Source organism: Pungitius pungitius, chromosome 1 (assembly GCF_949316345.1).
Source record: "Pungitius pungitius chromosome 1, fPunPun2.1, whole genome shotgun sequence".
Taxonomy (NCBI): domain Eukaryota; kingdom Metazoa; phylum Chordata; class Actinopteri; order Perciformes; family Gasterosteidae; genus Pungitius; species Pungitius pungitius.
The window spans coordinates 24387041-24412665 of record NC_084900.1 but is presented as its reverse complement, the minus strand read 5'-3'; the positions used below and the strand labels follow the sequence as shown (position 1 = coordinate 24412665).

Below are 25625 nucleotides of genomic sequence, written 5' to 3'. Positions count from 1 at the left end.
GTCAAAGTAAGAGAACAGTGGGTATCAGAGTATTTATATATATATAAATTTATGTATGTATTTATATGTTGTCACAAACAGACGTTCCCCGTCTCCAGAATACTGAGGTCCGAAGCTCGGGATCTCAGTCACCCCTCTGTGTCGCGCTACAGTGGTTTGTGCCATTCAGGATCAGCCCACTGAGCGGGCACAGCCACCCCCACCAACGCACCTGTGGCTCATCTCTCATCAGGAGAGGCTGGATACTTAAGCTGCTGAAGCCTCAGAGGCCGTTCCGAAGTCTTGTGCATGTTTCCGTCACATTCTGAGTGTTCTCTCGATATCCGGTTTCTGCCTATTGTTATTGACCTCTCGTTTGTCCCAGACCTCGTTCACGCCTGCCTGACCCTCGACGGTGCCTCTGCCTATCTCCACGCTCCCGGCTCTCGACCCCCTGCCTGACCTCCAGCTACGACCTCCCCTGCTCCCTGACGGTGCCTCAGTCCGTTTCCCCGCTTGCCTGGATTTTGACCCCCTGCCTGTTCACTGGACACGACTACGCCTGATCCTTGTCTGTACTCAGTCAATAAAGCTGCGCTCTGCGCTTGGGTTCACTCTGGTCTCTTGTGGTGTGTTACATATGTATATATTATATATATAATTAATATATAAAAATATAGATATATCTGCATAGAAATCTATATAGTATATATAAATATAATTTATAAAATATATAGAAATATATATTATATATAGAAATGTAATATATATATGAATATATATATATATATATATATATATATTAAATTATATATATATATTCTATATTTATATATATATGTATATATATTAATTATATTTATTATATGTATTATTATATAAATGTCAATTTAGATATATATATTAGGTGTATCTAATATATTTATATATGTTATATATGTAGATAGATATAATATATACATTATATTCTATATATATTTGTATGTGTATATATTTCTTATTAATATTACTTATTATTAATTATATTTATTATTTATATTATATCTAAATATACATCTATATAATATCTATATTTTAGTATAGGTGTATTTATATGTATATTTTTGTGTGTCTTTTTTGTATATTTATATTTTAGTTGGTATATATATATTAGAGCCGGGACTCGATTAAAAATATTGATCTAATTAGAGGCTTTGTAATTAAATAATCAAAATTAATCGCATTTTAATTACATAAATATTTGAACTGAGAACAGTGAGAAGTAATTTTTTTCACATGGATTTTTATTTTATTTTCCTTTTATGAACCAGCAGACAAGTGTAGCAATAGCATATTTAGAAATATAGTACTTTCAGAAATTCAGGTAGCCTATAGGTAATTAGACCTTCTGTAAACTATGTTTTTTTAAGTAGACCAATACTTTCAAGTACATTCCGAACATTGGTTATTTTATCAGACGTGGACTTAGTTACCCTGGTCCTTAAACCATCTGGTGCAGTGTGGGTTGGGTGTGGGTCCGTGTACCAGGAGTGGGGCTAACGTCCACGCTAGCTGCTAATTGTTTTGCGTTGAGGTGATACTTGAGGCTCGATGTGAATTCCTTGTTGCACATAACCATCCTCTTATCGACGCTTCCATCCGTGTGTTTATTATAATAATGTTAACTTATAGATATAAGAAACGGAAGCTGAATATAGTTTAATAATATTTATTACAAATGGGTCTAATCCGACCCCACATACACAGACACATTGCAGGCTCCGAGCGCCCTGAGTTACCCTGTGAAACACGCTTAACACGGCACAGCACACCTGTGTATAAGGCCAACCACGGCACTGCAAACACGCCCCCTTCAGGTCACACCATAGGTCAGGGTTTGCCCGGAACACTGCAGGAAGTGTACCTTGGAATGTGGGGAAAGTGATCAGAAAACAAACAAACAAACAAACAAACAAAAACTTAAAGTGGTTAGTCCGCTCTTACATCCAAAACACGCAAAGAAAACAAAATACAATGGACCAGGAGCGGACTAACCGCTGAAAACAAAAAACAAAACTAACAAAAGGACAGCAGGTAGCGGGATAATAACTGAAACACAAGGATTCACAATTACCAACAATGAACTTTAATTCATACTTTAATTTAATTAAAAAACCCAACATACCTGCTGCATCAAACTCTCACACCCATTCATTCCCTCTTTGCCCGGATCGGCGCATCTCCTCCCGATCCTGTCATGCAAACTCCATTAAAATCTACCACCCGTACATATGAAAGAATAAACAAATATATTTACAAATCGAGAGAGAATGGAGCTTCCTCACCACTACTGGGGGGCCCAACCATACCCTGGCCACCCAACAGGAAACTGGCACTTCATAGCAAAGTGCCACTTCCCCTTTTATAGGTGCACCGCCTTGACCCCACAGCGCCACCCCATGGTGCCACCTGCTACAATAAGATTTCCCATTCACGGGGCCACCCGACACGGTCTCGTCAGCTTCTTCGTTCATGTTCACTGTGGTTTGTTGTTGTCTGAAGTCATAAACGCTAGTTGGTGCTCCAGTATAATCGGTCCTCCGAAACTCATCCAGTGAGAAACGTTCCGCGGTGCAAAAAATAAGTGTAAAAATGCATTAAAAACTGTTTAATGTGTTATTTTTTGTGTAATTAATTAATCTTAATTCACATTGTAATTAATTAATCGTAATTACTGCGCTAAAGTCCCGGCCCTAATTTATAATGTACCAGCCCTTTTAAGTTTTATCATATCATAGTATACTGTTGTACCACCAATAGATGACTTTACTTTGATGGAACTTAACTATTATATCTTGAACCAAGTCCGTATTCCCCATTGACCCAAATACTTCCCGGAACATTTGCGCAGTGGTTTCTCTCCGTGGAAACATATGGACATTCAACGTACTTATCTGTATTGTATTTACATTGTTAATTCTTGCTTGTAGATTCTTTATCTTATTTTACTTCACTTTATTCTTATATTATATTCTTTATTGCACCAATGCACCAAGTCAAATTCCTCTATGTTTAACATGTGTTGCAATAAATGGCTTCTGATTCTGATTTTATTAGTCCAAACAAAACAGTAGTGTTATTTTTCCAGGCGGTAAACCTGAAGATGCACTCCTCTCTCACACTATCTACATTTTAATTAACTAAAACCCTTGATATCTTAACAGATCCCATTGAAAGCAGGTGGGAAATGTAACTCAGCATCATCAGAATAAGCCAATCTGCGTAGCTGCCCTATAACTGGATGCCTGTGTTGGGCAACCAGGTTCAACTTAACCTTAAGATAATCAGCTGCTATTATGAATGAACTATTTTTGAATATCATATTTCAATGTACTCATTTATTTTAGAATATTCTAAACAATTACTTTTTTACATTACTTCAGCACTACATACAATTTTGCTAATTTTGTGTTCTGTTAATCGTCAAACCTCAATTCAATTGATTTATTTGAATAGTGAAGCACTCTAAATTACCCAAAGTAAGTCTCTCTTCAAACACACTTTCAGATCTCTCTTTTTTCCTCAAATTCACAAACTTTTAATAATTTCAAAGCGCAAGAAGAACCATGTAATTGTAACATATATGACATACCCAGATGTCAAAAGGAATACTTTTGAGACAGATATCTCCAGACCCCAGCTCTCTGCACTTAACGCATCACAGTTCCTCTTATGTCTTATAAACAAAGCTGGTTTTGTCCAGTTTGAGCTGTGCTTCTCGTTCCTTTCCGGAGCGTGGAAGTAGTCCAGCATGAGGAGGGAAGGGTGTCGTCTCTGGAAAGCCGCAGACGGTGATCTCTGGTGGCGATGGCGGCTTAGTTACAGTCGTCTTCTTCTGCACCTTAGAGTCCTTCACTTCATCTGCAGCTTTTGAATAACAATGCATAGTACATTTGCTGAGCTTGAGTTCATCTCGAGACTTGGGATTCTTGTTCTTGACGGCCTGTATGCTGCTGAAGCTGTTGGGTAATTGTGAAGTCCCATGCAATGATGGATAGTTTTGTTGGCAAAGTGAGGGGGCAGGGAAGGTGGCGAGAAAGTGGCTGGACTTTGAACTGACTATTCCTTCCCAACTTGCTGGAAAGTTCCCAATATCAAGGGATAGTGAAGGCTCAATGTTACCCTCTGTCCCTGACGTATAACTTGTGGGCTCAGGCTTTTTGGTGCTTTTCTGGTTAAATTCTTTGTCTTTGCTGCTCTCGCTGCAGACCGCCACTGATTCACGAGGAACAATTCTGTTGTAGAGCAAAACAAAGTCCCTCTGACTGGCCAGAGGAAGAATTCTCTCTTTGAGTCTACACTTGTCGAAGATCTCCAGAGTTACATCTAAAGCATGAAGGAGGGACAGCAGATGAAAACAAGTTAGAAAAGTATAGAGGAAAATCGGACTGTTCCATGCATACAACGAAACGAGGTGAAACATGTTTCAGCGTGCTGTTAAATTCACTTCAACATTGGAAACATTTGGTTTCATGTGCAATTATAACAAAAGCCCACCCAGCGTCTCCACAACAGTGGTGGGTATCACCTCCTTCAGGACTTTACAATTTGTTTCGAGAGCTGGATTACTGTTCATCTCCAACAGCCAGACCTATTACAGACATGGAGACACAAGTAGTCCACAAACATGAACTTTAACATACATGTAGAACACGGACCGCCATCCAGAAACTCAGCGACGCGTCACCCACCTTGAAGTCCTCATCGACCATAAAGTCGCAGCCGATCAAGTCAAAGAAGCCCAGTCGGCAGTCAAGCTTGGATTTGACTGCCAAGAAACACTGGGTCATGATCTGCTGCATGCGCTTCTGATGCGATGGAAGGAAAAAAAACGATCAAATTATGCTTAAGAGGGACATACGATGTTTCTTTTTCACACGGTTTGGATGTCTGCAGCTCTTAACAGGAATAATTTTAACCTTTAATCCATCATATGCCTACATAATATTTGAACTTCAACCTGCCCCGGTCATTTTAGAGCAACGGGCTGAACGTTGAGGTTAAAGTATAATCCCCTCTCTGTCACTGCTATCGGAACCTTTGTGTTTGCATTTCTTCAAAGAATAAGGAATGTCATTTTACCTTTTTTCTGCATTTCTACAATCAAAATGTACAGTCATTAGTTATTTTAAGGCAGGAAAATGCTAATTTGAAAACTGCTAACTAATGATCTTTAGTATTTTAGTATTTATTTTATTTAGATTATTCATTATTTAAAACATTTGAATAAAATGCAACTTAGCTGTTAAATATAGTGCCCTAACTCAATGATAAGCTACAGAAAATGCAACTAATTACTCCTAAAATACGTAATGCCAAAAGCCAATATTTTTAATTGGTATAGTAAGGTTAAACATGATGTGTGCTCCGAGAGGAGTGAAGTCATACGAGCCTAGCCCCAATCTCAATTAGCTGCAAGCGCCAACAACCATGGTTATAATGGTAATTGGTCCCCGAGAGCTACGACTCACTGCGAACGCGCCCAGCACCCAGTCCCTGGGCAGACCCTTGGCAACCTGAAACATGTCGTTGACGTAGGTGTTTAAGCTCTCCATGGACCACACAGTGTCCTCCTTCAGCTGGCTGTACATGGGGTTCTTCTTCTGCATGTACTGGAGATGGACAGCAGGGGGACCAGAGACACATGAAGCAGTCAGCAGGAGCACAGAGAAAGTCAATGCCACAGCTCATGTTTGATCTATTCAACCTCTCTGTCAATAATGGAGGACGAGTATGCAAAGGAGGATGAGATGAAAATATCTCTTTAATATTATTGTGAATGATTTTGTGCTTTTTTTAAAAGTCAGATGGAAGTTTACTCGGCATGTGTGAAAGGTTGATTAAAAGTTTTAAATTCTATAAATCAAAATTTCAGTCTAGTTCCCTGTTCATTTTATTCAATGCGGGCATATCAGTTATTGACATGCAGGATGTGACCACTTTTGCTTACAATGATGTCTGCGTGCAGTAAAATGATCAGCTACTGCAAAGAAGGCGATATCTTCCAAATGTAGTATGTAGATGAAACATGAGTAGACACTCGTGTCTAATTCAGAAAACCAGATTTCATGAGCTTCGGATACTAGTTGAAATACATTCTTGCCTGGCCTTCACTTACTTATTAATTAAAAGCACATTTAAAAGTTAGCATGAACAGAGCGGAATGTTCTTGGCAAAGCTCGATCAGTATCGAGCTGTACCTGATTTGTCAGGTGAGAAGACAGGTTGTTAGAGCTGGGGTCGTAGAGGTCACAGGTCAGTCGCACATATCCATGCCGAAAGAAGACCACGTAAGGTGCAGTGCAGGCGATCAGAAGGTAAGAGCGCACGTCAAACTTTTTCCCTCTCAGGAGCAGCGGCCTCTGGATGTAACTGAGGGCAGAATGTCAGTTTCTCAACCTGCTCCCTCAGCGTTTCCATTAGAAAATGCAAGTTGTCCTTCGTCAACAAGATGTTGCCTTTGGAGGCGTAACATATGACGTGATATTAATTGTAAGAAACCCAGAGTTACGTATGTTCACCCACTGTTGGACGATGCGAGCCTGAGGCTGGCGCTGGTGCATCTTCTTGTTGTGTTCTTCCGTGTGTTGCAGCCTTAGTCGGAAGGCGGCTACGTCCTCCTGGCTCTTCATCAGAAAGATCCCCCTGCCTTGGTTCAGACCAGTCGGCTTACAGATCCACATGTGACTCTCAGCGTTGCTCACACCTGCTCACAGTCATAAAGATACACCAGGTAAATCAACAACAAACGATAATACAGGTATGATAAAGTCCGTCTTTGTTTGGAGGTTCTGCGGTTCTTCTACTGTGTTCTCTGGTGTCAATACTATTTCTCACGCTGTGTCTTTCTTTATTTTATTTATTTCATGAATGACAAAGTAAGCTTTTTCTGAAGTTATTTGAATGTCCAAAATAAAATCTCACATTTGTAAATTATCATTGTGCCGAACTGTAGAGTACATAAAACAATGTGTTGATGCATAAAAAAAACAGGGAGGCTATCACACAATGAAGACTTTTGCAGCCCTTACGTACAAAATCAGCATTTCTATTTACAATGCAGCATTCTCACGTTGCGGCCTTTGACTTTTAACTATTTATCAATATTTTTTCACCATTGACGGAGATGATGCTTTTCAGACAGATTTTTCCTCTGATTTATCCGTTACCTAGAGATCTAAACCAGATGTCTGTGTCTTTCTGACGTTTACATAGTGATAACCATGTTTGTCATAACCTGCAGATCAGTTATTAGTCACTGCAAACAACACAGAAACCAGGGGTTTATGTACGGTCTAAAACATGTTTCCAGTTTTAAAACTGAATGTCCAGTGCTGAAGCAGATCCACACCCGATGCCAGTTAAGCGTCTCTCCTTGTGTTTGTGTCTCAGCCCTTCCCTCTGCTGACTCGTCTCTATGGCAACAACATGTTCCCCAGGGGATTTAATCAGGGCCTTATGGGAGGTGAAGTGCATTATTTTCCAACGTCCTCAGCCTCGATTAAACAATCACCAAGGCAACTGTTTTCTTAACACCGCCAAGAACAAACTATTCTTCCTTGCATTACTGGATGAATGACAAGTCAATTTGGATAGATCCCAACCTAAAACTGAAGCCTTCTAAATAATCCCGAATCCAGTTAAACCAGAGATGTGTTGTTATTGCATCAGGCTTGTATAGTTGTGTATAGTTGTAAAGTTGCCAGAGATGTGTTGTTATTGCATCAGGCTTGTATAGTTGTGTATAGTTGTAAAGTTGTGTTTGGGCATTTTACCTTCCTGCTGGGAAAAGAAAACATCCCTCTCTTCCTTCACATCCATGCGGAAGGTAGTGGGAATAAACTCCTCCATTTTCAGCCTTCTGTTAGGTACAAAATGCAAGGAGGTTGCACAATAAGTAGGTGTTTATCCGTAGTTGTTTGGTTATTTTTTGTATTTCTTTATTATATAAATTCCACTTTTATTTCAAAATCTGTTTTAAAAAACCCAACACTAGTTCTCAGCAAATTTAAAATTTCATAAAAACATAACCAGTAATTGAAACGTGAACAGGCAAAACAGTATTACTACTAGCGTGGTCCATTATACTGAATGTTGATTGTTTAACAGAAAAAATGGTGCTTACAGTACAGAGAACAGTGTTTTCAGCATTATATACCCAGGATATACACTCACCGGCCACTTTATTAGGTACCCCATGCTAGTAACGGGTTGGACCCCCTGTTGCCTTCAGAACTGCCTCAATTCTTCGTGGCATAGATTCAACAAGGTGCTGGAAGCATTCCTCAGGGAGTTTGGTCCATATTGACATGATGGCATCACACAGTTGCCGCAGATTTGTCGGCTGCACATCCATGATGCGAATCTCCCGTTCCACCACATCCCAAAGATGCTCTATTGGATTGAGATCTGGTGATTGTGGAGGCCATTTGAGTACAGGGAACTCATTGTCATGTTCAAGAAACCAGTCTGAGATGATTCCAGCTTTATGACATGGCGCATTATCCTGCTGAAAGTAGCCATCAGAAGTTGGGTACATTGTGGTCATAAAGGGATGGACATGGTCAGCAACAATACTCAGGTAGGCTGTGGCGTTGCAACGATGCTCAATTGGTACCAAGGGGCCCAAAGAGTGCCAAGAAAATATTCCCCACACCATGACACCACCACCACCAGCCTGAACCGTTGATACAAGGCAGGATGGATCCATGCTTTCATGTTGTAGACGCCAAATTCTGACCCTACCATCCGAATGTCGCAGCAGAAATCGAGACTCATCAGACCAGGCAACGTTTTTCCAATCTTCTATTGTCCAATTTCGATGAGCTTGTGCAAATTGTAGCCTCAGTTTCCTGTTCTTAGCTGAAAGGAGTGGCACCCGGTGTGGTCTTCTGCTGCTGTAGCCCATCTGCCTCAAAGTTCCACGTACTGTGCGTTCAGAGATGCTCTTATGCCCACCTTGGTTGTAACGGGTGGTTATTTGAGTCACTGTTGCCCTTCTATCAGCTCGAACCAGTCTGGCCATTCTCCTCTGACCTCTGGCATCAACAAGGCATTTCCGCCCACAGAACTGCCGCTCACTGGATGTTTTTTCTTTTTCGGACCATTCTCTGTAAACCCTAGAGATGGTTGTGCGTGAAAATCCCAGTAGATTAGCAGTTTCTGAAATACTCAGACCAGCCCTTCTGGCACCAACAATCATGCCACGTTCAAAGTCACTCAAATCACCTTTCTTCCCCATACTGATGCTCGGTTTGAACTGCAGGAGATTGTCTTGACAATGTCTACATGCCTAAATGCACTGAGTTACCGCCATGTGATTGGCTGCTTAGAAATTAAGTGTTAACGAGCAGTTGGACAGGTGTACCTAATAAAGTGGCCGGTGAGTGTATGTTTCCTGGAGGCCTAAATATGTTGAGTGTATTCCTTTCCTAATATAATTGAAAAGCATCATCATATGTTTTTAATCCTGCATTGTTTCCATTTGTGTTGGCGGTCTTCATCCGTACCATTGCTGGAGTAATATGACATTTCTTGGTTCCTTACAGCCACCAGATTAACCTTTGAAACTTTTTTTGCAGTGTAAGTGCACATGTCCATGGTACATCTCCGCTGGATACCTTTAACTTCTTTGCCTTGAAATGTGACTTCAGTCTTGCTTTTCTGTCTGTGTCTGTCTGTGAAACTCTATTTGTTTACTGTCAATAATTATAGTTTATATAACTGACAAACATAGTACTCAATACCAAGCTTGTGTGATTCCGATTGAAGGCCCGATTGGGGCCGGTTGTCACAAGCTGATATGTCTTTTAATCAGTATTTGCAGAGCCGGCTCTCAATTGAACCTCTGGGACGGTACCAGATTGTTGCTGGGAGATTGTGAGACAACTGTACATTTTGCAAACAAAACAGCTGTTATATCGCTCTGTGTTTTTGAGACATACAACCTGGGCACTTGACCATGGTTCACTCTGCTGTTGACTCGCTCATATTCCCGCAGACTGTTGAGGAGGCCGATCTTTGTGGTGAGCACCCTGTTGTTGGGAATCTGGTACACCAGCTGTTTACCTAGAAACGATGCATTGAGATGTTCAGGTTTCTTCGATGGGTAGCACTACTAATAGAAAGGTAGCATTGTGGTACTATTGTTGACAGTAAAATACAGCATTCATTCTAGCACTGGACCTTCTTTGAAGTTAATGTAGTTGGCTCGGGATTTGGTCTCACACCACTTGAGTTTAAAATCCTCCCTGTCCTTGTTGTCAATCCTCTTCCATCCTCTCCTCTCACAGTAACTGCTCACTCTGAAGGAAACGCCCAAAGAGATCACTCAATCTGTGCTAGTTTGACCACTAGGGGGCCATTAAGAAAAATATACAGCTGGTGAATAACATTTTTGTGTTATTATTAAACCAGGTATCTAATTAAAAATCACCACTTTTCTTAAACTTGTAATTCTTGAATTAAACTTCAATTGACATAGCATTTTTCAAATATCTACAATCCAACAGGTTAATACATCTTTTTATTATGTAAAACTTGTATTGTTTCTCTACTTACATTTCAGCCCCATTGGCTCCTCCCACGAAGAAGAGAGGCCCCGGACCCCGGCCCTTCTCCGCCTGCCGCTCCCTGCGCGGGTTGGAGCAGGAGACCGTGGGGAAGGACCTCAGAATGTATCGCTTCATCTGGCCCGTACCTGAAGGGTTTGAACACAGAAACACACAGGAATGATGCACGCATACAGTCACTCCCACTCACACAGACTTGGGAGCTCTGTACATCCCTGTAAATCATGTCGATGAATTGTATCCTGTTATGCCGCAGAACAAAATATGAAAATGACATCAGACTTGATGTCCCACCTTCCCCCTCACACACACCTGAGCCTCTATCCGGGCCTTCCTCGTTCTCTTGTTGGGAAAACCCCTTCCTGGCTTTCGTGTTCTGTGTCTCCTTTCTCCAGACCTGCTCTAGTCCACTTTTGGATGTCGCTTTTTGCATGCCACTTTGGTAAGTTGACGAAGACCATCTTCCTTTTGTCTCCTCCTGCCTCAAGCTTCCTGCAAGCCGGTTGTCCCCGCGGGGAACCTCCACTTCCTCCTTCTTTGCATTCTTGCCTTCTAGCTTCTCCAGTCTGGTCTCCTGTGCCTTGACTTTACTGCAGCGCTGCGCCAAGCACTTGGAGGACATCTCCTTGCGCTGATGTTAATAATAATAATGATCATTTATTAAATAATTAATAATGGCTGCAAATGTATCCTGCACAGTGGGATACATCTTCAGCATGCAGGCTCACTCTATTCAGAAATAGAGACCCCGAATGAGGTGTTATGTATGAAAGCACACAGGAATCAGTGGAGTAAAAGATGGAAAGATGAAGAGAACGAGTTTACCTTTTATCAAAAGTACTGTATATATGGTATGGCCTCAATATTATTTTTAATAGCCACGCTAACATCAGAGCAGAGCAAAGAATCTCAACAACTATTGGACAGATCTCAGTAATCGTTTTGCGGACGCCTCAACTTTCCTTCTCTTCGGGATGAATATTTTAATATTTGAATTATTTTATCAGAAATACCTGCAAAGCTAATGACATTACCACCTTCCTCTGAGATTTGGTTATTTAGCTAATGATAAACAAGCTCAATTGACTTTCTGAAGTTCAGTATGTTATTAATGTCACTGGGACTATTTAGCCTATGATTCAGAATGCTACGCAGCTGGCCATGTACATTGGCATAGATATTTGATGGTCATGGTATTCTAATAACTACTGCAAATTGTTGTCGTGACCCCGGACCTCATGTTTAAGACCGCCTGTTAAAATCCTGCAAATGACCTTCAATTCGGCCCATGGATGTTTGTAGTTCCCAGAACGGGGTAGTCCCTTTCCTTGAGCAACACTGTTTCCTCAAAGATTTCTGGGACATTTGCACCTTCATGGTTCTTTGTAACATAAGGAACTCATAACATTTTATCTAGTTCCACCATTAGAACAACCCTTCAACATTAAGGCTTTCTATAGTTTTGTTTAATCTGAGAGGAGTTTTCAGAGTCAGACACTGCGGACATCCCCTCATCCTTCTTTAGAACAAATGTAATGCTCCTTGTCCACTTCCTGTAACTCTGTCTAGCTTGACATGGTTTGGAGGTCACATTGATTTCACTATTCAACCTATTTTTCATACATAGAAAAATAGACAAGAAGCATGAAGAATATTTGCAATCTCAAAATAAATGTGGTGTTTTGTTTTAGAGGACGGGAGCTGAACTTTGACCTGGTTGCAGCTATATTTAGAAGCAAAGGGGTTTACCTTAAATTCCAGCTCCAGTCACAAGGACAGCCGGACTCCATAAAAACCTACTCAGCCTGTTCCTGCTCACTGCTATGTGCGCCCAACCTTGCAGTCCGACGGCAAAGCCGAGACGAACAGCAAACCCAGAGACTGAAGGACAGACTTGACAGAGGAGAAATCCCATGCGTGTCGGCAGTTTAACCCAGTGTCCCTCTGCTAACTGGCAAACCCACAAGACCAAAGTAAACAATCAGTTACTCTGGTAATGGGACCCTTAGCAACAGTTGCCGCTTGCAGATTGAAACAACAGCAGCTCAAGACAAACTAACTACTAAAGATGATGTATCCCACACCTACCCCACCTCGCTGCTAAGTTTAGCTTCATTTAATATTAATTGCCTGTTAGCCTCTGTCGTATGAACCCGGTGGTAACATGAGAGCACAGTGCCGACCTAAATGGATTTGACAGTTTTGCACAAACCAAAGACAAAATAAAAATTTTTTGCAGAAGGTGTAATGTGTTTTCAAGATAAAATGGTATATACTGTATATTGTATAATGTTTATATGTTTCTTAAATGTATAACTTAATTGTACACACTGAACAGCAAAGCAAAATGATAATACATTATAAGCACAGTGTGTCTAAATGAACCTTCAAACTTTTTTAGGCATATCACATCTTTTGCTGTAAGGTATCCTGAGCATTTGATTGAAACCTCAAACCCTCAGATGTATCTTATATATATCTTTTGTGAACTTCAGTTTCTTATCCAGCAGCATCATTGTTAGAATCACTATTTCTACGACATGTCAAATCCAGTGGCAGGTATGCAGTTGAGCAACGTAGTATTTGTCTGCTCACATTGGCGAGTCTACTTATCACTTTTTCTGTCTGAGCGATTTGAGTGGGGAGGAAACACCCAGGCAAGCTATACGGTTGGCAATTATGCGTAATCTCCTCTCTTCCTCCCAACAGTCTGATAATTGACATGGGTGGATGCTTCTTAGACCCAGCATCCATGCAACCATATAATAACACACAGAGTAGAGTAACAGGGAGAGACGCAAACACCCAACACCTGTCTGTCAGCAGCGACTTTATATTTTATATGATGTATGTAGGCTGTATGTAAAACACTTTTGGCAGTGTTATAACTTCACTGAAATGGGGAACAGCCTCAACAAATGCAAATGATGATGTGATAATGTCCATGGTTTATGGGTGTAGGAAGGTACTGTTAATGACCGCTGAACACAACAGCCAGTCAAATGTTAACTTTAACAACAGCCCAAAACAACAAAGCCAACTTTTATTCCAAGGTTTAAACATGGAAGCAGCAGTCACCAGACCGACATTTCAGCCGAGTCATGCACACACACGGCAAAATGGCAGCAACCTGAGAGAGCTGCTTGGCAGTGATGCGAGCGCTGCCACAGCACCCCAGTCATTGAAAGCGGGCCTCCCATATTCCTGTTTAACCGAGCTTTGTGTGGAGCCGGTGTCAGCCACACCTTGATAAAGAGCCGCCATCTGATAGACACACTGTGCAAAGGGCTGCGTAGGTGGACAAAGAGAACAGGCTTGTTTTACAACCCTGTCGACCTCATGGTTCACCATCTGCCAAGAGTCTTTGTGCATGTGTGTGTGTGTGTGTGTGTGCATATTAGGATAAGTATATAAGCCTGTGTATTTTGTGTGGCTATCTCGATGTTCCTTTTTTTGAACATATTTTTTACGATTAAAATGTTAATGAATACCTTTCCTATTTGGATTTGATCTCCGTCTGTCGATGGGACTGTGTGTGCTAAAGACGGTGGGTAAAAGTGTGTGTTTTCAAAAACGGGAACCAAAACTCTATTCTGAGTTATGTGAAAATAAATCAAGAAAATCATATAGAAACATCTTCAGACAATAGGGGTGTGTGTGTGTGTGTCAAGGCGGTTACAATTAAAAGTGTGTGTGTGTTTCGAAACTCGCCCAATCCCATGACATCCCAACTGCCTCCTGTACCAGGAAATGCTTGGCAATTACAGGGATGCAGCCTGAAGCAATGGTGTCCCCACACAACCCATTATTTGCTAGGATTCTCCTTGTCAAGGTGGAGAGAATGGAGTTAAGTTTCGATGTACAGAAAGGCTCGCCTCAATAGGGTCTCCTGCTATTCATGTTTTCCTTACAGAATTACACCGCCAAAGCTGAGGGGGGGGGGGGGGGGGGGCTGTGGTAGTGGGGTGGAGCGACATTTGGTTCCCAGGCTCTGTATTTAATAATTCCCACTGGTTTAAAAATACAAGTTGGACACACACACAAAGACATTTCACCAAGACTGGCTTTAAAGCGGGAAAACGTACACACCATACACACGTTTCCGGCCTCAGACAGTTGTCTTGAGGCGTACGTGTAAAAATAAAAGATATATCTGTAAGTCAGGCGTGTATTCTCCATTTAACTCCATGATGAGGTGTTTTTTGCAGATCGATTTACACCACAGCCTTCTTTCTCTTCTTTTAACACTAACATCAGTCCCACCCAGCTGAGCCTCTGTGGTTACTCCAAATGAACGTGACGCGTGTAGCAACCTCTTGGATTAACGTCATTCAGTGTGTAGGTTACACCCTCCAGACTTATGAAAAGACACCAGAGGACTACCGTCTGATTTTGAAGTGGAAAATGACTCACTCACAGCAGACTTTGGGGGGGAACACAGCAGAACAAGGAAAGGTGGTGGAGTCAGAGACGCTCACGGTTTACAAAGTTATTTATTGCCTGTTTGCACTCTGAGGGTGTTTTTTTTGCCTCTGCTCCGAAAATGGCACAGCATGTGACTGGTTTTAGAAAAAAATAATCAATATAACAAAGAAAACCTTAGAATTCTTAGATTCACCTTAAAAAAATCCCTAGCAGCCCTAAAAGAGACAGTATAACAAACATGGGGCTAAAAGGCCTAGTGTTTAGACAGTCCAATCCTAGAAAGTGTTACTACTCGAGGACAGGCTTTTGTGAAGGCCTCACAGCAGAGAAACAGGGGGGAATCAAAATCCTGATTTTTGTTTAGGTCCTGCTGGGGTTGGCCACTAAGTAGCCGAAAAGGATAGAGCGTGAATGACGCTCAATAGTGACGTCCGGCTTAGAAATCCCCCCCTAACTATCCCCCTAACGTCATTCACAAGAGGCAAGAAGCGCTGTGGGTCGTGTCCAATGGCAGATACACCGATTACTGTGCAGGTAACTAATAACTTCATCTCAACCGACCAAGGTAAGAGGCAGATATGATTTTTCATATTGCGGTTTGTCCGTGGTGAGGGCAGACTCTTGGTTCTGCTCGGTTCAAAACCCAAATGGGAGATGCTCGAGTGCAACAGGTGCAGGAACTAAGCCCTTGATGCGATGAGTGCTGGAGCCAGCCAACACTTTGGAAATCAAACTACTGGAGAGTGTGTGAGTGCTTGCAGGGAAATTAGGCCGCATACAACGGGATCCGAGTAAAATACGGATAGGTTTGCCATTTCAGTAATAGAATCTCTTAAATTTACAATCCAAGTTATTCCATTATGAAAATCATCAATTCCCATGCATTCTTCCACTGTAATCAGTTGCAGGTGTGACGGGGGGTTAGGGAAAGAGTCAACAACGCCACTTGGGGACCCACGAGCTATAGAAAAACACCCAAGGCACGCAAATAAGTTACTGTGGGCTATAGGCAGAGACCAGTTGATATTTAAGTAAACGGTTTTATTAAAACAAAGCAATAAAAACTACAGTAAATTCTAATAACTACAAGAAAACAAACACAAGTACAAGTCTACTTAACACGGCAAACAAAACACAGCAAGAAAACCCACAAACAATACAAAAAAAAGAAATGACAAAGTAGAGAAAACATAACCAAATATAATTGAGCAAAACAACAGCAGGGTCCCTGTGCAGCACAACACAAGAGGTCTTTGTTAGTATGCAGATATAGAGACAACATTAAAACCCAACACAGCCAAACAAAACTGTGCAGCACAACACAAGAGGTGCTTGAGGCCCTGACGGCAGGTGCTTTTAAAGGCCTGCTCTTAATTGGCCGTTTGGCTGGGGAGGAGCCAGCCGAAAGGCTGCGTTCAACCCCACCACACAGGCATTGACATTTTTGTGTGTGGAGGTGTAACTGAGTACCTCAGGTGAATCCTTTCAGCTACTGTGGGAAATTTACCAGCAGTCACGAAACAATGGCAGCCAAACGCTGCAGAAAAACCTGTTCCCTAATGAGATCGGGTGAGTTCAGAAACATATTGGCGGCAGTGCTGATTCTGGGTCATAGGAGAAGCCTCCCCGTCACGGCCTTTCAGTCTGCACGTTTAACACAAAGTGTGCCAAGAAAAGGCTAAAGTCAAAACTACATTTGAGGAGACTGGCCTCACCAACTGGTTCTTTATCATTTACCCCACTGCCTTCAGCTGAAGTACAGCAACTATTAGCTAAGGGAACAGCATAGGCAGAGCGCCATCTTGATAACCAAACTTAAAAAGTAAAGATGTCTTTGACTGGCTCGCTTACTTCACGCAGGTGTGTATTGGGTGATGGATGTTCTTTACATTTCATTTTCCTTATCTGCCATCTGGTTTACTTTCCTTTACGTTTTAAATGTAACCCACATGATACAACATCAGACCACTTTTTGCATTGAATGTAACAAAGACGTTGATTTAATGACGAAATGACTGTCGGAACGTATCTGAAAACGCATTCTGTTCTTTACGAATGCAGGTCTGTACGTACATTTCTAAAGTGTGTGCTGTGTCCTTAAGGCTCTAAATATTTTTTGGTTGCCTGCATGACTGTGTGGCAGCTCCTCAGATGCGCGTCAGCACACTTGCTGGTATGTCACAGCCGTTCAGCCTCTGTTGTGCTCCTGTTCCACCTCAGCGGCGAGGCCGGCTCAGTGAATTCGGCCTCCTCGTCCACAGCCATCTGCAGTGCAGGAAAGTGGTCTGGCTGCACCAAGCATGCACAGACCAGTGCAGGAATCCCTTACGGGCCCTCTGCCAGTCGGGAATGTGATTCAGTAGTGTGACGTCGCCAAGGTGGGGGAGGGGTCCCGCTTTACAGGTATTGGACTTTTTATTTGTACTTAATATGGACACTTTCTATATTTAGTGTCTTTCTGTGCAGCAATGTAACACCACCTGAATCACAAATTAAACATATCAGAATTGTTCTTTGGATCAACATTCTTACTTCTATTTTGACACAAAATTTATACATACATTTGCTATTTGATTTTACAGCATAGAGGTATTGCATGTGTTCAAAAGGGCCGTTTACCTGTTGAATGTGACGCAATAACACACACCTTTCACTGATAACGGACAAATACTAAACTAAATACTAAACTAAAATCAGGTCTGCCCAGCATTCACACAACCAAAGAATAATGTGTGTATATATAATATATATATATATATTAAATGCCTTTTCACAGCAGACATTTTAACTTAATAGTTAATGAAAAGAAAAGCCAAAATCATACTAAATACATTAATCATGGCTCTTAAATGTGTTTGCAAGGGTCTTCTGTGATTATGGTTTCTCCTAAATAGACACAATTCTTTGTCTATTATTAAGCTGTAAATGCTTGAGATTAATGATTAAAAAGGCTTTTCTCTTCTGCTCAGGATTAAAATCTCTGTTTGTACAAGCTGTTACAGGAAACCTTTTAAATCACTCATGATTTACAGTAATCATGTTTGTGGAAGGAAAGAACACTGTTTGTTGTAACAAACACAGATATACTTTCAATATTTGTCAGACCCAATTTTTTTTTCCTCCCAAAATGGGATAGAATATTTCTGGGACTAACAACGTCTTTGTGTCAAAATCCACGGCTCTACGTCCACCCAGCATGAGAGATCAATGAGGGCCGAGGCCTCTTATGTTTAACGGCTAAATGTTTTTTGTGTTTGCGTTGCGACTGATAAAATCAGAGCCGCGTTTGACCAGTCAACTGAAACTCGGAGCCAACAGGCCTAATTAAACACCGCAGCCATGCTATTGGCTCCGTATGTGTGTCCGTTGCAGAGAGAGGGAGATAACAGACATCAGTAAAAATTACGTACAGGACCAAACCTTTGGCCTCAGCTCTGTAATTGCAACCATTGTGACACTATATACTAAGAGCGTGGTTTTCAGTAGGAAAAAGCAGCCCACTGTAAGTGGCCCATGGACCCGGCAGTGAAAACGGTTTGTCGACCTAGTCTACTGTGTGCTGCCATAGGCTGCGACACAATGAGGGCTTAGCTGAGGGGGGGGGGGGGGGGGGGGGGACCTCATGGGTAAATTGAGGCATTTAAAAAGAAGCTCTGTTCAGCAGTAACCTGATCCACACCTGACTGGGGCTCGGCATTCCGGTCTGGCTGATGGAGGAGTTCACAATGACCAGAGAAACTGGGACAAAGAGCCAGCAAACGGGAGATCTGAATAAAAAGTTCAAAAGAAACACTCTGGAAATATGTTTGCAAAGAGAGAACGGACAAGAGAGGTGTTTCACATTTCATCCCGTTTTATTAAATCTTTTCTTTGACATAACATCACATAATACCTCAGGAAAGACCGTTAACATTTTGTACATAGTGTATCGTAGATAATGAGGGCTCAAAAGCTGTGTGCATTGTTCTACCGTACGTGGACAAAAGCCAAGTCCTAGGAAGGAATTCAGTTATTACGATAAGAGGAAGAAAGCAGATCTTTCAACAGATAAAAACTTTTTTGGAATACATTTTCTTTCTTTTACATGGCACTCACATTACCATTCCTGATCGAAACGAATTTGTCAAAAGAACCTATTCGGCCTCAACCCTCGATTGCTGCTCTGTGGAGAAACTTTGACTCAAGTCACATGGAAGAAACCCAGAAGAAATCAATCAATCTTCCAGTGCAAGGATCATAGTTCCATAGTCATCATCATTCGGCCCCATCTGCCACTGCCATAAATATGATGATGTGCTTCCCCTTTGTCAATACACTGCATGTCAGATGCACAAGAGCGAGAGAGGAGGAAGTAAGAGAGCAGAAGGTAATGCCATTTAATGGACGGCATTACCAGACAGTATTAGACACCATTAATTACATCTAACCATGTCTGGTAAGACGCCTATCAACAGGCTGGAAGGATGACCTCTGAGCTTTCACCTGTGCAGAGAGGAAGAAGAGCGCCGGAGGGAACAGTGCAGCAGAAAACAGGTTGAAACGAGCAGTTCCTCTTTTCTTGCAATGGCAGCTTCTATACATGCTACTCTTTGATTTACCCGTACAGTTCGACTGACCAAGCATGCAGAGGGAGAACAAAGCCACCAGTGAGCAGACCGAGGCGTGAAGCAAAGGAAGCCCGGTGAATTGTTTCTGCCCCAGTCGGTCTACATTGTTGCATCAATACACAAACATGTGACGCCAGCACAAAGACAGGGATACAGCTGGGAGAAAATAAAAGCTATTTCTTGTTTCTGTGGTAGGAATAATGGAGCTGGGTGGGTAAATAAAGGTGCGTCTCATTATCCGCGGGGTAAATCTCCCTCCTTAAACAAACACGGTGTCTCTGCTTGCTTCATGTCTAATATTTGCCTATTTCTCAAGTCTGTTCAAAGGCTTCACCCATTAAATTCACATTTTAGTTCAGACTTCGATTAAAATAGTTTCAGTTATACTGAAAACAGGCCGAGCACACATTTTTCTTTAATCCATTTATGTTTTTGAGACTCCATTATACGATCACTTTAAGCACTAAGGCATCGTCGTGTAGTGGATTTAAGTTTAGAGCGCTGGGAGGACTGTAGCTCGGTTTTTTTTCACCAGTTAGGCACGCTCAGGTGAGCTCATGTGTCAGTTTCAGGATGTGCCACGCAGGAAAGCCTCGTCGGACCAATCGCTGCCATACAACGCTAACGGCAACACTGCTCAGGGGAGGGAACAAGGAAACGAGGCCCCGTAGGACCGGTGGAACCATCAACCAACTGCTACTCTTTAACTTGGGTGGGGTTGCAATAAAAGTTTGAAAAAAAAAAACACAACTAGACAATGAGTCTGAGAAAAACTAGAATTCCACTTTGCCTTTCCTGCTTCAACAATCTAAAACGGTTTTCCAAAGGTGCTATCTTTTAATCCTGTGACCTGTTATGTGTTACCCATTGACACACAGCCTCGGGGCATTTCAGAACAGGGGCTAATGTGAAAGACAAAAGAAAGTCAACCTTTTCCGTTTTGATTTTTTTTGAGGTTTTGCAGTCATGCTGTGGTAGAAGATAGAGCTCATCACGCTTACCCTTCAGTGACAGCATCATTTTAAACATCTGATGAGCAACTTCTACCGGAGATCAAAGGGTCACCCAGGAAACATCGTTACCAGACAGTGTTAGAACAACACACGTACAATCCAGCACTGTCAGGTAAGATGGATCCTGAGAGACATTTCTGCTGCTGCTCAAGTATTTGAGCCCATCCAGGTGCCGAGGCCCTGGAGCGCGCTGCGCCTTGCGTTGCTAAAGCTGTTTGTCTGGTTGCAGTCCTCAGATGACTATCATCATCATTACCAGGCAGTATTAGAGAGAGAGATGATATCCAATGCTGCCTCGTAAGATGGAGATAATCACCCAATCACAAAACATCTCATGACTCGACTGATTGTGGAACATAATGGGATATCAGTGCGAGTTATTGAAGGTTAATGAACGAAAGAAATCTAATCATACAGACTTTTGTCTAAAAGAAAACAAAATGGGAACTCTACCTTACCCGGGTACAAACACCAAAATAGCACTGTAAATAGGTTGGGGGGGGGGTCCACCTTCCCCTAGTATAAGGTTGAGCCCTGGTTTTCAGCTTAAACTGTCACAGAAGACTGGGCCACAGTGGTTGTTAATGATTGCCCAAACCTGTTCCAACTAGTCCAAATCTATGGCACGGCAAGGGTGGGAGGCCTGCTTTTCATACAATACATGGCAGTTAGTCATTTCAAACACTTTTGCGTCGCATACGTTCACCTCAAAATTACGTCAGCCTGTCTGGAGCCGCTTCCTTTTCACATCATATGCCGGAAGATTGTGTTTTGATGTTGCAATACACTGTTCTGTCTAATCCATTTCAACAGACGTTTTAATTAACGGAATAAAGGAAAAGCCCATTTTTCTTTTTGTGTTGTCTGTTTTCCGTTGGTGGACTCCCCAGGTCGTTGTCTTTGTGTTTGCTGAATGATGAAAGGCTGATGGAATGCTGCTCAGCTCGAACCAGAGCAGCCTCGGTGTGTGCAGAAGGTCACTGAAACAGCCCTCGTTTACTGAATAACGTGGATCATTCACACTCACGCCGTGTGAAATCCTTACACCGCATTCTGAAAATATTAAAGTACGTTATTCTGTAAATTAAACATTAAATTGATATCTTATCTAGCTATGAATGTATTACAGTAATTTAATGTGCACTGCCTGGCAGCAAAAAAGTTTCACTGAACTTACTTTTCTGTATAAGTGACAAAATAAATCTCTTGCACCTTGTCACATTAGATATACAATATACTTGATCAAATGACATGCAGGTTAACAATGGAGAGTTCCCCCTTTCTCTCAACAAAGACTCAGTTGTTCAAAGCAATGAGAATCAGCCCGCTCGTTTTGAATGTTTTACACAGTGACTAAATGTCTCTCCCAACCGAAGCACAAATAAAAAGATGAGACTTGATTGTGTTCATTGACAAAAACAATAGGTTTCCAATAGGTTTCCTGTCACTCTGCAAGCAAGGAAAAACTAGAGCAGAAGAGAGAGGGGTGGGGGAGGAGGGAAACGGAGAAAGAAAGAAAGGTGAGTATAAAGGAGGGAAAAGTCCAGGGAAAGAAGGTGGAGGAGGAAAATGGAGAATGCACCTGTAACCTTACCGTCATGAAAGGTACCCCAAGGAAAGAATGTAACAAAACCAAAGTAAAGTGAGTACGTTTGAGAGGGAAGGGGCAGAAAAAGAAAGAAAAAAGATCTTGAATTTCCACCCCGCTGCCTGAGAACGCTCCGTCTTCCTCCCGGTCTGTCAGGCCCCATGAAATGAGAAAGCCAAGCAGACCTGCTCTTCCAGACTCTAGTTAGTTAATCATCAGCATTATGAACCAGTGCCGCAGGCCCTTTGAGAAAGAAAAGAGGGAGTGAGAGAGAAAGAAAGAGTGAAAAAAGATTAGCCAAGAAGTAACTCGAGCTGTGAAAATAACAGTACCTGATCAACGTGGAGGATGTCCTGTGTTATCTTCCGAAATATCTAACGTACAAACTCTACGGCCTCCATTTGTCGAAATACTTCCTCTTCTGCTCCCTCACGGCCAAAACCTGCAGAACTTTTCCCATTGTTGCACATGGTGCTCGGCGCAGTGGGAGTCTGAACCGCTTACGGCTGCCCACGCTTGTTGCCTGTTGGAAGTGAGGCGTGATCAGGTAACTCTGCCCGTGCTGGAATGTGACTCCGCTGTGAAGTCAACAACCTGATAGGTAAACTGGCCTGGCCCTTAATCAATAGTTGCCGTCTTTGTGAGAAAACAATGGCAGGGAAACCCAAAACCTTATTTAACTCCTGACCTCATCCCAGCACCACCTAATTGGGCCTTGGGGCTAGCAAGGAGCAGGCCCTGGTGCTGCGTGTCATCCATTGGCCCATGCAGCTTCTTGTATGTATACTTCACGGCTACGTTTGTCCTTTTAGAGGCAGTGGCTAATCCCCCTTCACCAGTGTCCTTCCCTTCAGTTTTGAATATTTCAAATGGACTAGTAATATATTCAACATTTTTGAATGTCAAAAAGGGGTTTGGAATTTCATTTTCTTCATAGTGTGTTGATATATTTTAAGTTAAATTCCTATATTTTAATTTAAGCTACCTATCCACCCACCCCCATACTGAAGGCCTGTATACTGCATCTATATGGAAAGAGTAGAAAGCAAAATCTCAAAGGAATTTGAAAATGTAAATTATTCAAGAATAAAGAATAAAGGGCTAAATGACACTGCTCTGGCTCTCAATGCAGTGTCATGCGTAACTTTGCCTCTCCGGGGGGACAAGGCCTACAGCCTCCTTTATTCCAAACCCTCAGTAAACACAGAAAAACAACTCAAAATCCCTAGAAGTCCTTTTTGACTTCCTCATAGTAAAGCCTCGCTGTCTGTTGAAAGTCTGCTTCCCGCCCTGCAGCCGCGCGGCGGCAGAGTGACTCACGGCTATTTGGGTCTATGTAAGAAATGAACAAATGTTGCTCTTTGCACCAATCACAACCTTCCACATCGCTCTGCGGTCGCCGCTGTACAGTACACGGTCGACATTTTCCCTCCATTTTCCCCTTCTCCTTCCCAGACTGCAACAGTCCTTTGCCAGCTTAAAAAGATCGCAAGAGCAGTGTAGGAGACTTAATAATGTGCACCTTTTATCTAGGGGCAAACTGCTCTGATAAAACTCCAATGCTGCCGCCTATCTTAACCAATCCTCAGAGGCAAGCAAACGGACGAGCAGACATTTTACGTCTGACGCACGTCCATTCTCTATAGCCGACCACCTTCTTTTTTTCACTTCGAAAAGCGCCTGAAACAGACAGGATTCTACCAAACCACTACATTAAAAGGCCCCACGTTACGGAAAGCGAAAACAAGTTAACCGTAGACCATTTTAAAATGAACCAAGGCTTTACAGTTCAACATGTCGAAGAGAGAAGTTTCCAAATGAGCTCTAAACTCGTGTGTATTATCGCTTATTAGATTAGTTAGTTCTTAAAGGCGGTTTCATACCGTGGCTGCTGCTTGTAAATAGCATTTTAACGCTCTAAAAGAAGCCGTTGGCTCCGTCTTCGTAGCCTTTGACAAGCCTGGCAGTTTGCCTTTACCTGCCCCAACTGGTCTATCCAGTTTAGGAATGAGCGTTGGCTTCTTTTGTTTCCTCTTCTTTCTCTCTGGTTAAAAGGAGCTGGAATTGGATACACATAATTTTGCTCGACCCTGCCGTATCACCGCACTATCGCAGGCGGCTTTGCGCGCTGACCTAATTTGTTTGCCGCAAATTTCAAATTGCCCGTAAAGTTGTAACTCTACCGTCCCCGAAGCAACAGGTTAGGACGACAGCTCGAGTCTAAAAGATGGAGAGCGAAGACAAAGAAGGGATCACGTTTGTGAATTTACCCAAGTCTTTCCCAGGTGTGGTCACCGAGCCAGAAACCCAAGACAAGAGGCATCATTGTGCGAGGGCTCTTGACGCCCCGTTGGCTAGTCTTCCTCTTTCCTGCTCCCGCTGAAGGACAGTCGACCTCTGAAGTGGCAGTCAGGCAGGGAAAAAAAGCCGTCCCTTTCAGGTAGACGTCGCCGCTGATTCGGAGAAAGAGCCAAGCCCCGGAACCAACCCAACCAGCTTGAAGCGCGTCGACTCTCTTCCTGCAGCCCGAGCAGAACTTGTTTTTTTCTTCCAGGAGCTCCCGTCCGCGCTGTTAGGCGGTTAAGCTCCTCAAGAAGACAGAGGCTGAATTTGTAAAGGGCTTGGTTTACATGTAGCCTGACCCCCCCCCCCCCCCCCCCCCCCTCCGCCCCTCCTCCTCCCCTCTTCGCCCCACAGGTGTAATTTTCAGGTTGCAGCCAATCTCTTAGCCTCTGGCGCCCACAGGTGTGTCCCCCGCGCCGCCTTCAGCCAATGGTGGCTGAGCCGAAACCCCCCGCCGCCGCCACCAACAATCCCGCCCCACCCTCCGACTCCCACCTCACTGCTTCGCTCACCTCCGCCCTCTCCACCGGCCCCCCAGGTACATCGTTGTGTGTTTTTTATGATGTCAGCTCAGGCTTCTGTGGGAACAAACTCCTGTGTTCTCATTACAACGCAGACAACAGCTAAACCCCCATCCTCCTCCACACCCTGTCGAAGGGGAGAAAATAAATCATCAAACCAACACACTGTCAGGACCAGGTATTCGACCCAAAAACCCCAATCTGTGAGGTATTAGCTCGCGCACATAAACCTTTGCCTACTTGTCATGTGTACAAGCCCGCCATAACCTGTAATACCTGCCCTTTGCTCTCATGCCTTTGTGTCCACACACCTTTTTTATCCTAACAATAACCCGGCTGTGTTACAGCGGGAGCGACAGGTGAACAAAGTGCAGGTGAGTAAATCTTGAGAAAGACACACCAGCAGTTTGGGAAGTGGGAGACGGGGGAGCAGTGACAAGGGGGCTGGTGGGGCTCTTGGCCCCCAGGGCTAAACGGAGGCCTAATCCGAAGCCTGGACGGGGCTTGGCTGGATGCTTCTCAAGGCACCCACTTTCGGT

The 25625-nt window shown here is 42.8% G+C and overlaps 1 protein-coding gene across 1 annotated transcript; it reads right to left on the bottom strand.

The window, feature by feature from the left end:
- Positions 1-1743: 1743 nt before the first annotated feature.
- Positions 1744-12665, bottom strand: ttll10 (tubulin tyrosine ligase-like family, member 10). The gene is made up of 12 exons (XM_037480769.2): positions 12339-12665; positions 10902-11220; positions 10579-10717; positions 10204-10322; positions 9966-10086; positions 7794-7879; positions 6544-6724; positions 6219-6390; positions 5490-5630; positions 4710-4826; positions 4516-4609; positions 1744-4344 (listed from the first exon to the last, which is right to left on the bottom strand). Exons 2-12 carry the CDS (start codon positions 11209-11211, stop codon positions 3689-3691), a joined length of 2136 nt encoding a protein of 711 aa, XP_037336666.2. The 5' UTR covers positions 11212-11220; positions 12339-12665; the 3' UTR covers positions 1744-3688.
- Between the last annotated feature and the right edge of the window lie 12960 nt (positions 12666-25625).